The sequence below is a fragment of the Apis mellifera genome, linkage group LG14 (genome assembly GCF_003254395.2).
Source record: "Apis mellifera strain DH4 linkage group LG14, Amel_HAv3.1, whole genome shotgun sequence".
Classification (NCBI taxonomy): Eukaryota; Metazoa; Arthropoda; class Insecta; order Hymenoptera; family Apidae; genus Apis; species Apis mellifera.
Window position 1 is genome coordinate 6976877 of NC_037651.1, and position 12731 is coordinate 6989607.

The window sequence follows — 12731 nt, forward strand, 5'->3', positions numbered from 1 at the left end:
GAATTGAAAATTTTTTGGAAACTCGAATCGAAGATTGGACGATCTCATTTTGGATTTTTTGATGGATGAATTGTTCGAATAGGTCGACGAAAAAATGTCAAATGTCAAATGTGATGAGTTTGAAATGGATGAGCTTATATAAAAATCGAGAGGAAGTTGGTAGAGGTAGGAGGTATTCGAGAAAATTTATTTGTAATTGGTAGATTTGTAAGTTGTTGAGTTAAGTTAAATTCGTTTGAAAACCGACCTGTAGAATCTGTCGGGACGTTAACTGTGGGAAGGTTTAGAAAGAAACTGGGACGATCCTGAGTCCAGTGACCCTGTAACCGTGACCAACAACCCCTTCTGAATTGCATCCACCCTTGACTATAAGATTTGTGGTTATAGCTCTTTTTTGGACCACGCCATAGGGGTCGATGACGATGCTTCCTAAAGGGTGCTTCTTTACAAATGGACGACTGGTGCTTAAGCTTCAAATCTTGAAGATCTTCCCTTTAATAAATCGTGCTTTCCTTCGTGATAATACGAAATAATAAATTCATCAAATTTCTAAAAAAAATATCGACATTAATAATCGCGAAGATTATACGAAAAAAATTTTCGAAGCGATCGATGCTTTTGAAATTTTATTATCCGCGAATTTTTTTCTCTTTTCTCTTTTTTTTCGTTTTGCATTATTCGACGAATGACAAACAAGCGGACAACAAATAAGAAGAGATTGATTCGAGAGATATTCGTGTAGACGTTCACCGACCCCTCGTCTTGGTGGGGTGACTTTTTATCCTAGGGACCGTTTTTTCTCTGGCTACGAAGAAATTCCTGAGGAATTCGTGGACCGTTTCAGGGGCGGCTTTTTGCATGATGCCTCGTGATGCTCGTGACCTTTTCCAACCTATTTCTTGAAGCGTACACCAGTGTGAAATTAAGTTGTAGGAGGTCAGGGTCTAGTGTTCCTTCCATTCAAGAAATCCTCCTCTTTGCCTTTGAATTAGAACATTATCGTTTCATTTCTCGTCCGACCAGTCGAACGAACGAAAAGTTCTTTCTTTATCGTATTTACTTTGGCCTTAATAAAAACTCGCATTTCACGTTTCATCAGCGTGTATCAGATAATTAGTTAATTAAATATGCGATGTCGGTGCGAGCTCGGGCTTCGTGCTCTGTGAATTTTTTGACATCTTTACGACCGTGTAACTCGTAATAATATTAGATCGGCAGTACTGCGAGAGGATTAGTCGGAATTGGTAGATAAATATCGTGGAAAAAACTATAGTTTTTTGGAGAATGTTCAGTTTTTGCTTCTTCCGTGAAGAGTAGATATGAAAGAAAGAAATGACACATTCTCGGTCTTTCGCGTTCTTTTCCGCTTCTCTTTTGTAATTAATGTCACGATGTATTTTTATCAAGTTATACAGTAAACAATTCTAAATATCTAATTGGTAATATATTATTTCTTTTCTATATTTGAAATTTTTTATTAAAAACTAATTGATAGATAAAATTTCTTTCTCGACAATTTTCATGAAATAATTTCTTTTCTTTTTTTTTTCGCTCGACCGTCTCTCTATAAAAATTTTAAAAATAAATATTAAATTAATTGATACAACTCTAACGATATATATATATATTCGATAAAAGGAGCGAGAAGGAAAGAGGCATTAGGAAAGAGAAGGGGATAATAAGAGAGAGAGAAAACCCGCCCGTTTCCCCACTCTTTTTCCTAATCCCACCGTGGTAGCTCGTTACCCCCACCAATATTCTCGCAGCACGAGCAGCTCGCGATGTATCGCGAGGGGCAGAGCCGAGGTCGGCCGAAGAGGGCCGAGCACGGCCGAACGGTTGTTCGAATCGCGACTCCCGCGTCAGTGCTGCAACCGCGTCCGCGGTCCACGGTTCACGATTTCCGGGCCTTGCCGGTTCTGTTTTTTCCCCGCTCGTCACAACGAAACAAAAAAAGAAGAGTAGGAAGGACGATATCCGTTTTCCAGAAGAAGACGCGTGCTACCTGTGCGGCGAGTGAAAGTGATCGTTCGACAGCATTCGCGAGAGGAAGTTGACGAGAAAAATCAACGGTCGCTTTTCCGGTGGCAGCGTTTTCCCGCCACTTTTCGTTGCCGGTAAAATGGCCGCGGTTACGATACCATCCTTTCCACGGAATTCGGCGTTCGAATCTCTCGTGCAGTGAGCCAGAACGAACGAGCAGAGGATCCGAGCTGCAAGGAAAGACAACGAGAACAGGTGAACGGGTTCGAGCTACTTATTTATCATGAGACACATCGACCTCGCTGCGTGGACCGTTGTTCAGGAGGTGGTCGTTGTCGTTTCGATGGCAAGCCGGTAGGTTTTTTTCGAGCATTTTACGAGTCATTCCGCGTTTCCTGGAACTCGAGGAACGCGATCATGGAACTGGGAGTGCCGTACGAGCAGCTGATCTGTAAATACGAGTGACAGTCGTTGGTGATGTGGTGAGAAAGAGTGCAATGACAGTGGGAAACGAAGTCCAACTGTCGACGGAGCTGATCACAGGGACGTCCTGAGGGGGGCTCGGACGAATGGAAGAGAATAAAATATACGATAAAGAGTGTAGTTTCGAAGTGCAATATCACGAGTAACCAGTGTGCAATAATAAAACGTTCGACCGAGACTTTTCGTAAGAAAAGTGCGTGTCGATCGTGTGCCTATGTGTATGTGTGTATGTGAGACACTGAGAGAGAGACAGAAAGACACGGACCGTAGATAAGATAGACGAGGAAGGAAGATAATATAGAATAATCTAGTCAAAAGATCGAACAAGGAACGATATTATTTTTAACAGAAACGTTTTTCACCGGTTTGGACTCGATCGAAGGCCTACGAGCCAATCACGACGCTGGAAAGAAAGAGATAGATGGACAGCGAAAACATTAGCTCAGTGTGGTACGTACACCCTTGACGCCGTTTGTAACCGACATGTTATGTTTACATCGTGCACGAAGTTATCCATAGTTCGAGTTCGGTTGTTCGCGGCGTAACACGTACGCCATATTTCGTGCGTTCGATTATTACTGTTACTTTCGATCATTATTACGTTTTTTGGAACACATGTAACGTAAATATTCCGTTCCCTCGGTATAGTGCTTTTTCTCGAATTTTGAAAATTCACAGTGCAAAATGCGTGGGAATGGGACAAAACTTTTTATCGAAACACAGTAGTGTATTATTCGAAAAGTGTATTGGTCGTTATTTCTCACTTCAAAGAGAAGAAGAGGAGGAGGAAGAGGAGGAAGAAAAAGAAGAAGAGGAAGAAGAGGTGATAATAAGAAACTCGACGTTTTTCGAGCGTTGTACGTGGATCGTGTTCAATTTAGAAGAAAATTTGGAAGGGAAATTCGTACCGGCAGTGCGATCGAGTGTTCGCAGTGACGTAATAAGGAACCGTGGCGCCTCGGGACTATTCTACGGTGCCGAACGTATTTCTCGTTGACGAGAATCGAGTGTTTGGACGCGGGAAAGCGATTAAGTGACTGTATTAGGTGTTTTTTAGTGAAATATGTATCCGTGGTATCGGGACAGCGTCGCGGCAGCGGCGGCAGCCGGCCTCGGAGGCCCCGTCGGAGTCGTCGGTTCCGGGTTCTGCTCCACCGGTCCAGGACAAGGCGGCACCACGATCAAGACCGAGAGCGGATATTCGGATTGTATGCTGGCCCTGGACTACGTGCAGAGTAAAGTGAGTAATTTTCCTTTACTCTTTCACGCCATTTTTTCTCCTTCTTTTTTTATCGATAGGCGCTTACGTTTTGTTTTATCGTTGGCCCCTTTGAGCGTGGAATTGATTCTTTCTCTTCCAGAAACTATTTAGCGATTATATTTAGTTTCTTTGATGATTGTATTTATAATTACATCGATATAATTATTACGGGTATAATTAATTTCGATAAATAATTCATAGGATGAAAAGGTTTAGGTTAGACGGGATATCGAAAGGTTAATTTTATTAGAATAATAAATACGTGCTAGTAGGAAAATTTAGATTTACTTTTCTATATATTTTTTGGAACACCTTACCGTGTTTATATTTTGGAACTCTTATCTAATATTTCTCTGTAATGGATTATACAGCTCCAAGCATCGTGTTGATGTCGACGTCGCTTTCTTGGAAGATTAGATTCCTTTTCGAGAGTGTATAGTTAATCTGCAGTATTGTAACGATATAAACAATATACCAGAGTTTAGATATTCGAAGAGTTTAGACGGATATTTACAATAATTTTTCCTTAAACGATCGTATTTCCTCGTTATTTTTATTTTTAATTAATTTCACGCTTGAAGGAATTGACTATTCCTAATCGAGTTAACCGGTAGGAGAGCCAAAATTGAACGTAATTGACTGGAATCGCGTAATAGTAGGTTCGGAACAAGATTCTGAATGAAACACCCTTTTTTAAGCTTTCCTCTTCCACAACTTAACTCGTCTGCTTGGTTTTTATTAGCCACTCTTTGGAGTAACGTTTTTAATGACTCAAAGAAATTCTTGGAGCTCTTTTTCGACTATCTGTTATTATTCATTGCGGTGTTTAAGTATATTAAATATTCAATAAAAAAAATCTCCGTAAATTGGAATATAAAAGAAGACAGAAATATATTTATCAATATACCGATTATTTTATTTTAAAAAGTAATAAGATAATCAGTATATGAAATTTATAGTATATGATTTTCATTTAATAAATTAAAAATCAATAGTTTTCATTTTACGAAAATATTTAATTATTTGTTTCATTGCTGTTGAAACAAATTTATATAGAACGAAACGAGCAATTAATTTTATTAATCAAAATTAAAAACTTTATTACCACTTTCGATCGTATTTTCTTCACCGTCGTTTTCAAAATTTTAAGAGAGAAAAATTTAATAGTTATTCAAATCTTCTCAAATTGTACATTATCATCGATTATCATCGTAGATAATTTAACAATCTCTTTCGCAATTTATTTCACGAATCCTATCTACTTCTAATTCTAGTGATATATTTCCTGGTCAAGAGAGCTACTTTGCTTCAAGCAGATTTGTTTGTCCATCGTTCGCCCATTTTTTGTTTCACCTTTGCCTTATACCGTTTCGATTTACATTTCTCGTTCCAAAACACACGTGTTACAGTTAAGGAGCGAATCAGTTCGCTTTTGGTTTTCCTCGGGGTATATAAACAACCTGGTTGATTCTACGTTGATTTATTAAGCGACGATGTCGTGAATCGGTATGGAATCCGTACGTTTCATTTTTCTCGTTAATGGATGCAATATCGTTTCTTGGTAGGGAGAATTCTCATTGGGTGTGATTGTGCAATTGCACGAGAGAAATGAAGGGCAGGGAGATGCGTTTTTTCCAAGAAAGAAAATCTTTTCTTTCGTCACACTGGAAAATTTTGTATTAATTATTTAAGAATCTTTATATTCTCGTTGGATCATTCGTTTATTTATCTTTCCCTTTTCTTTTTTTTCTTCGTTATTAATTCTTTCGTTTCGTTAAAATTCTTCGAAAGATTTCGAAATTATTATATTTCTTTTTTGATTAGAATAAATTTGAAAAATCGTATTAAAATTCAGGGATAGATTTTTATTTTTTTTAAAACTCATGGGTTCAAGATGTGTAAATCAGGGGTCGGATCGATAGAAATTATAGAGGATCAGGATCCAAGGAAAATGATTAAAAAGAGTGGAATCAACGGGGAATGGAATGTTAAAATGAATGGAAGCAACGTTTTTGCGAGAAGTATTCATTTCGTCGCGGAAAATAGGATTATCTTGGAGGCGTTTTATATCGCGTAAATCAAACGCAATTGGAAAATCAATGTCCATTCTCTAAATTGGAGTACGCTACTGAAATCTTTTAAATCATCGGGAATTACTCGATAAAGTGCTAGGTAGTTATAATTTATTCCCAGCACTTATAATTCTTACTTCGACATTCCAATGCAAATTTACGTCGCGGAAAATTAATCACGCTGATTTATTTGATTTATCTTTAACGAGGTGTTTGGCAAAGCATATATCTCGCAATATATTTCTTTCAAAAATCTATTTAGTTATCAATAAACTTATTCCTCTATGAAAATTTTTCCAATTTTTACGAAAAGAAATGGAACGATATTGAAAATTAAGAATTCAAAATTCAAATTTATTAAAATCCATTCAATTTCGAATTATCCTTCCTATCCAAACTTTCTATCATTATCATTCTTTTTAATTCCATTCTTCTCTCAATTTTGCCCAAACAATTTTTCCATAGAATCTTAGCAATTTTTTCAATGGACGAGAGATTCGTCAGAAAACGATTTTCAAAATTTCGTCTATAATAATATAAAACCTATCATTTTCCAAACTCAAAAAAAAAAAAAGAAACGATCAGAAAACGATTGTCAAAATTTCGAGAGAAGCAAAAAGAATGGAAAAAAATTCATTAAACGGAAAATTCGTGGTCGTCACTTGGAAAGTTGATGGAGCGATCTTTTGATATTTGACGAAATAACGCGGGGGTCGTTCACCCCCGTCCGTTCCTTTCCGTCCCCTGTGTCGCTCGGCGCGTAAAAAAGCGGGGACGAGTCCGAGTCCAGTTTTTACCATTCGCAAATTATCGTGCTTGCCGGGACAATAATGGCATTGTACGTCTTCGAAGACGAAGATTAATATCGAGATTATCACGCGGGGCTAGCGGTGAACCTGATACCTCGCCAATGTTAATCGGCGGCCATCCATCGGCCGTGTTCACGAGTTCCGCGTACTATTTTGCATCATTCCGCGTTTGGATGAACGATTGCTCCGTTCCTGTAATTAATGCGGCGCAATACCGGCCCGCGACAGAAACGTCCGTGAAATGTTGTTGCCCGATCCCCGAACTCGATAGGCTTGTTTTGCCCCCGCGACTCTTTCGATTCCCCTTCCCTCATCAAGTTCGTTTAGATATTTGAGAGAGCTCTGAAACGTCAATTTTTCAGAAGTATATATTTTTATGAACGGAACATTTTAATTCAATTTAAAATTTTTCAATTAAAACGAAGGAAAATCGTTGCTTTTTGATCGTATCGCCAAATGTGAATGGAAATTATGGATCAGTTAACGCGTTAGATATCAAAATTATATATGTATAAAAAAAATGTTCTTTTTCCTAAGAATCTTTTTTTTGAAATAATTCTCCATTAAAGAAGGAGAAAATTAGAAAAATTATGTTTCTCTGATAAATTTGTGCACTCGTTTGTCTGCTCTCTCGAGAAATCTTTCGTTCCTCGATCTATTCCGCGGAGAGAAGAATAAAAATCGATGGAAAAGAAGGCGTTCCTCTTGGAATCCTCTTTCCAAGCAAAAATAGCTTGAGCGTGCTATTCTTTTTCCGAGGAGGTGAAAAGAATCGATCGAGAATAAGGTCGCCACGGCTGAGACCGATTCGATCCCCGAACCCTCGTGTCATTTATCCGTGATTTACGGAACAAATTCGTAATTAATCGATTCGTTTATCTTTTCGTCGTATTTTTCTTTTCTTCTCTCTCTCTCTCTCTTTTTTTTCTTCTTTTCGTTTACATCACGATTGCGTAAAAACAATCGTTTGCAATCGCTCGCACTCGTAAGAAAATAATCCGGCGTGTCAACCTGTGAAAATGATTTGCCTGTAAAAAGTATCTCGAACTTGTTACTTGGGAGTTAGTTGCATGTACACACTTTTTTTTTTCACGTGTAGAAAACTGTTATATTCTTTCCTCTCCCCTCCTTTGATCCCGCAAAATCGAGAATCGTGGAAATTGATTGGTAGCGGAATTGAAATTTGCATCGATCTTTATCCCGTTTTTACTCCCGTTTTTTTTTCCCCTCCCCGTGGAAAGATCAAGGTGGCTGTGCAAGATCCCATTCCTGCGTCGAATAGAAATTTTTTTATTTTCTTGCTTTTTTTCTCTTCTGCCGAGTTGTAATCGTGTGGATACCATTCTTTTCGATTCGATAGAAAAATTTTTATAATAATTTCGATCATCACAGAGGATTTCCTCCCTGCGGGTCAATCAACGTTCTAGGATTCCCTTATCGTTTCATCTTCGCAAAAGTTGCAATTCCAATTCAGCGCAAGATTCATATCACGGAATCAATAAATCCCGTTCTCCTTTCTCGCGCTCCACACTCATCAAACCACATGATTCCGCATAAAAAAGGGAAGTCGAATCGGCACACAAGAAACTATCCTATTGTTGTTACATCACCAACGTTCTAAAATCCCAACCAGTTCGATCGTAATAACGGGGAAAAAACAATCACAAATATCATACGTAGTTTCGCGTGACGGAGTAGAACGGATCGATCATTTTTATTGTAGCATAAAATCGTAATTAACGACGTTGTAATAAACCGAGTTATTGCAAATGGTTAAACAACGATTACGAATGTTATCGTTATCGGACAAAGGATTTCGTTTCTCTTCCTTTTCAATAATTATCGATTTAATTATTCGATCGATCGAATTATCGCCCTTTCCTTTTCGCTTCTTCTTCCTCTTCCTCTTCCTCTCTTTTTATCCATTTGATCGAACAACGTGTCAATTAACGTGTCGTGGCGAGTGAAGAAAAAAAAAGGTGACAAGTCTGTTTCTTTTTTTTTTTTTCCTTTCTTTCTTCTTCTTTTTTTTTCTCGATACAGGAAATCTGGTGAGGCGACAAAAACAATATATCTTAGTATCCGTGTAACTGATTCTTTTTCTTCGTCGCTCCTTGAAAAAAAAGAGTTAATAGCGCATATGTTAGTAGCTTTTAAATAGAACGGTTTTCTTATTACGGTTTTATTCGGTACAACTGCATGGCACGTTGAAAGAGCTCGATTAAAAGTTTATCTCGATATATTTTTGTTTTTTTTCTTTTTTTTTTTTGCGCGCTCGTCGACAATTATTTTTCCTCAATTTCAGATCGAAATCAAATTGAGTTATCGTTTTTCGAGTAGATAATATTATATATCGCGTTATATTTGTTCTTTTTTCTTTTCCTTTTAAAAATATAACATCGCGAGGAAATTTCAACTCAATCTTTTATCGTTGGCGTGGATCTTTCGCAATTTTTTTTTTTTTTATAAAAATTGTTATTTCTTACGATATTGATTATCTAAATATAATCTTAATACAGCTAACTCGATCATCGAACGTGAGAGAAAAAAGGCCATTAAACCGTGTAATATAATGCCGAGCTCTAATGCTAGTTTAAAAAAAGAAATATATCGATATCTTGTCTTCTTAATCTACAATTAAAAATTTAAAGAAGAGAAAAAAATTGTCGAATAAACGAAAATATCGATTATCCTCGTTAAATCGAAGAAAATTTTTCCTTTAATCGGTTTCAATTTTCGATCTCGAGGATGATAATTCTTTGCTGATCGTTTCAGAATCAACAAGTGCTTTTTTTCTTCTTCTTCTTTTTCTTTTTTCCTCCCCTTCCCATTAGAGCCAGAGAATTATTTTAATTCGCGTCAGAGAAGATTATTGTCTTTTGATCGATCGTATTATTAACTTTCCATCCAGTGGAATAATAGGGGGGAACGATTTCCTGGTTCTTGGATATTTTCTCCCTCCGACCGTAAAAGATTAACAGAGGCCTCGTAAATTGCGTACGATGATAGAGAACGGCAAGGAAAATTAGGAAATCGAGCGAAACTGGGTTAAACCGCGCGCGTTTGGATCAAGGATTATGAAACGCGTCGCTTCTTTCGCGCATCCTGCGCCTCGTTTTAGAAAACGAAACTTTCTTTTCCCTTTCGTCAAGTATATATACAATCGTCAAGTTGTTGTTGCGTACTCGTTTAACGTAACATTTAATTATCATCAACGAGGTTAGACATTTCCCTTTTAATAAATACGATTAAATCGAGAAATTTTTGGATGCAATTCGATCTTTCGTTTCAATCCAATTCTCCTCTTCTCACAAATATATTTTCTGAAGAACGAGAAGAAGAATTCTTTCGTTGCTCCTTCTATTCCTACGCGATTAAAATTTCTTAAACGACAAAAAATTAGAATCTGGAAATTAAATTAAATCAGAAGACCGTGACTTACTCAAAATTTACATCATCATTCTCCCAATTAATCTCACGTAAAAAAAAAAAAAAAAAAGAAAAGAAGTCAAAGGTAGAATCGATCTGAGAAGAATCGAATCGAAGCAATATTATGATCGATGAATTTCACGGCGCGTTGATTTTTCAAGCTAGGTTGCCAGGCTTAATTGCATAAAAGCGGGCGCGGATGAATTCGTATCTCCTCCGCCGTAATTGCCAGCCACGCTGCTCGCCAGCCCTTGTTTTTTCAATTACGCACATTATGTATATACATATATCCCCCGTCTCAATTCCGTCCGTTTTCCATTCCACGGGCATCCAACGGCTCGTGGCTCCGAGATGAATTTAATTCGAACGATTACCGGGAAAGCGCGATGACAGCAGATTATGGGAATAATTACGGTGTAACGTGCGAGCACGGGGGTCGCAAGGCCGTGACTAATTGCCGCGCTTTACGGCCAATCGTATCCCGTCATCATCTGCCGCCGGGTCAACGTTGGATTCAGCGTATATTTTTATGGTAATCGGCGGGTTATCGATTGCGCTTTGATTCCTTCGTGCCTTTTGTTCTGCCGGACAATGGGATAATCGGGGGAGGGGAATTTTTCCTCGAGGTTGAGAGAAGGAGGCTTGTTTCTTTCTTTCTTACAGATTTTTTTGTCAGTTCTCTTGTTTTTGTGCGGGATAATGGAATAGAGAGAGAGAGATGAGGTTAATTGTAATAAAGGTGTGAGAGGTTAGGTAGAATACTTCAGATTTTAATTATTCTTGTATTATATTGTAGGAGTGAATTTTTTTTTTTCATTAAAAATAGAAAATAGAATGATTACAAGGATGTTTCATATTCATTCGTTTGTCCAATTGATTCTTGAATTATTTCGATAAATATCTTCGCGATTTACTATCGATTCGCAGGATTTTTTCGAGGGTTGATGATTTATTTATTTCGATGACGAGAGAGCGTAGAACGAAAGAGAAGTTCATTGGCTCCAGAGTCGGAGGTGAGTGACAAAAAGCCTCTGAAAGTGCAACGTGCAACCAATTTCCCCTTCGTCCTGTCTCACCACTTTTCCGCTCGGCGGCCGTAAGTGCGATCGTTTCTCTAGTACCGCGAAGCGGAAAGCTCCCGACATTAGCTCGCCGTTTTTACCCAACTTTTCGTCTTCTCTCGTTGCCGTTTTCGGCTTTATCACCCATCCCATCTCGCGAAAACGTCTCCCCTTTTTTGCCCAACTCCGTTCTCCCTTTCGATCATCTCACCTGGATCAGCCGATCTTTTTATCTCTCTCCGCTCTTCGTTCTCTCCTCGATCGAGTTCCTTTTTTCTTCACAAGTTTTGTATAATAATTGTTGGACGATATTAACTGTCCGTCGATTTTTCATTCCAATTGACGTTCAATTATATGTTCTAAAATATTAGATATTGTCTTCTCATTCTATTGTAAAATAAAAATATAGGATAGTTTTATCTCGTTGCTTGCTAAAATAATATTTCAAGTATCCCAATTTTTTCAAAATCATTAAAGGGATCCTCGAACATGGTCTAATAATACTCGTTATTCTTATCAAATCAACTCGTTTCCAAATTTATGAAGCGAGCCAAAGTCTTGTTAAATTTTTAAAGAAAGAAAATATGGTTTGGCTTTGTTTTGTTTGGAAGGTTGAGGATGGTCGACGACCTCCTCCGCCGTAGGGTGGAAAACTCGTGGGATTGCTCGAGTCGGCTGGCCGTAAAAGGAAATTAAGGGATCGAGACTCCTTCGTTAATTCTCATAAATCTGAATGAAATTAACTTGCCGTGTTGATTTTTCCGCTTGGAAAAATCTTTGTCGGCGGTTTTGAGACGAGAGAGGGGTGGGAGAGGATAGGGAACGCGGCTTGTTTAGTTAATTGTAAGAAAAACAACGTATTACTACAACGTATTACGAGTTGTTTGTAGGCACGCGGAAGCGGATGAAATTCGCGTCCCGTGAATCCTGCGAATCTCATACGCGTTAAGAGATCTCCTTTCCCGATTTCTTCTTTTTATTTAAATATCGATGAATTATTTTCACTCTTCTCATTTTTTTTTTTGCTTCCTTCAAACCACCACCCGCAACAACATCTACCAATTAATTGTACAAATGTTTCATCTTATACCATGCACACCGCCACTTGTTACAAAATCGATCTATTAAACGATACCAAGCGATCTTAAAATAATTTTCCAAAGGACAACTCGAAAAGATACATATTTCTCGGTTCGTTTGAACGTCCACGAGCGAAATTCCCCTCTCGAAGGTTGTTTCGCAAAGGAAAAATGACTGTGCTAGGCGCGGGTATGCCGGGAACGTTGGACGTTGCCTCGCAGATTCCGTAATGTTCGCGGCGGATAATTCCATCGATATCGAAAGGTTTTACAAACTTCTTTCGTCCGGTTGCGGAAACTGATGAAAAAACGAGAGAGAAAGAGAGAGGCGCGATGTCGTAGGCGTTAAAACACGAATCGCGTTGGATCGCGGAGAGTCGATTTTTCAAGTTGAAGGCGGCCATTGGCGAGCGGCGGCGGGCCCCGCCGTAAAAGGCCGCACCTAGGCCCGGCCGGCTTTCCAAATTTGGCGGGCGCAAGGCCCTTTTTGCGAGGCCCGTTGCAAAAATGGCCGTGAGGCCGGGTGACAACCGAGCTTCTCCCTCGGTTATAGA

At 38.5% G+C, this 12731-nt stretch overlaps 1 protein-coding gene across 1 annotated transcript in view; it reads left to right on the top strand.

Moving 5' to 3' along the window:
- Positions 1-1869: 1869 nt before the first annotated feature.
- The window catches only part of LOC408455 (zinc finger protein rotund), a 195188-nt gene continuing 184326 nt past the window's right edge, over positions 1870-12731 (top strand). The window contains exon 1 of the mRNA XM_016916252.2: positions 1870-3706. Coding sequence (XP_016771741.2) covers positions 3530-3706 — 177 coding nt within the window. The 5' untranslated portion in view covers positions 1870-3529. The remainder of the gene's footprint in view (positions 3707-12731) is intronic.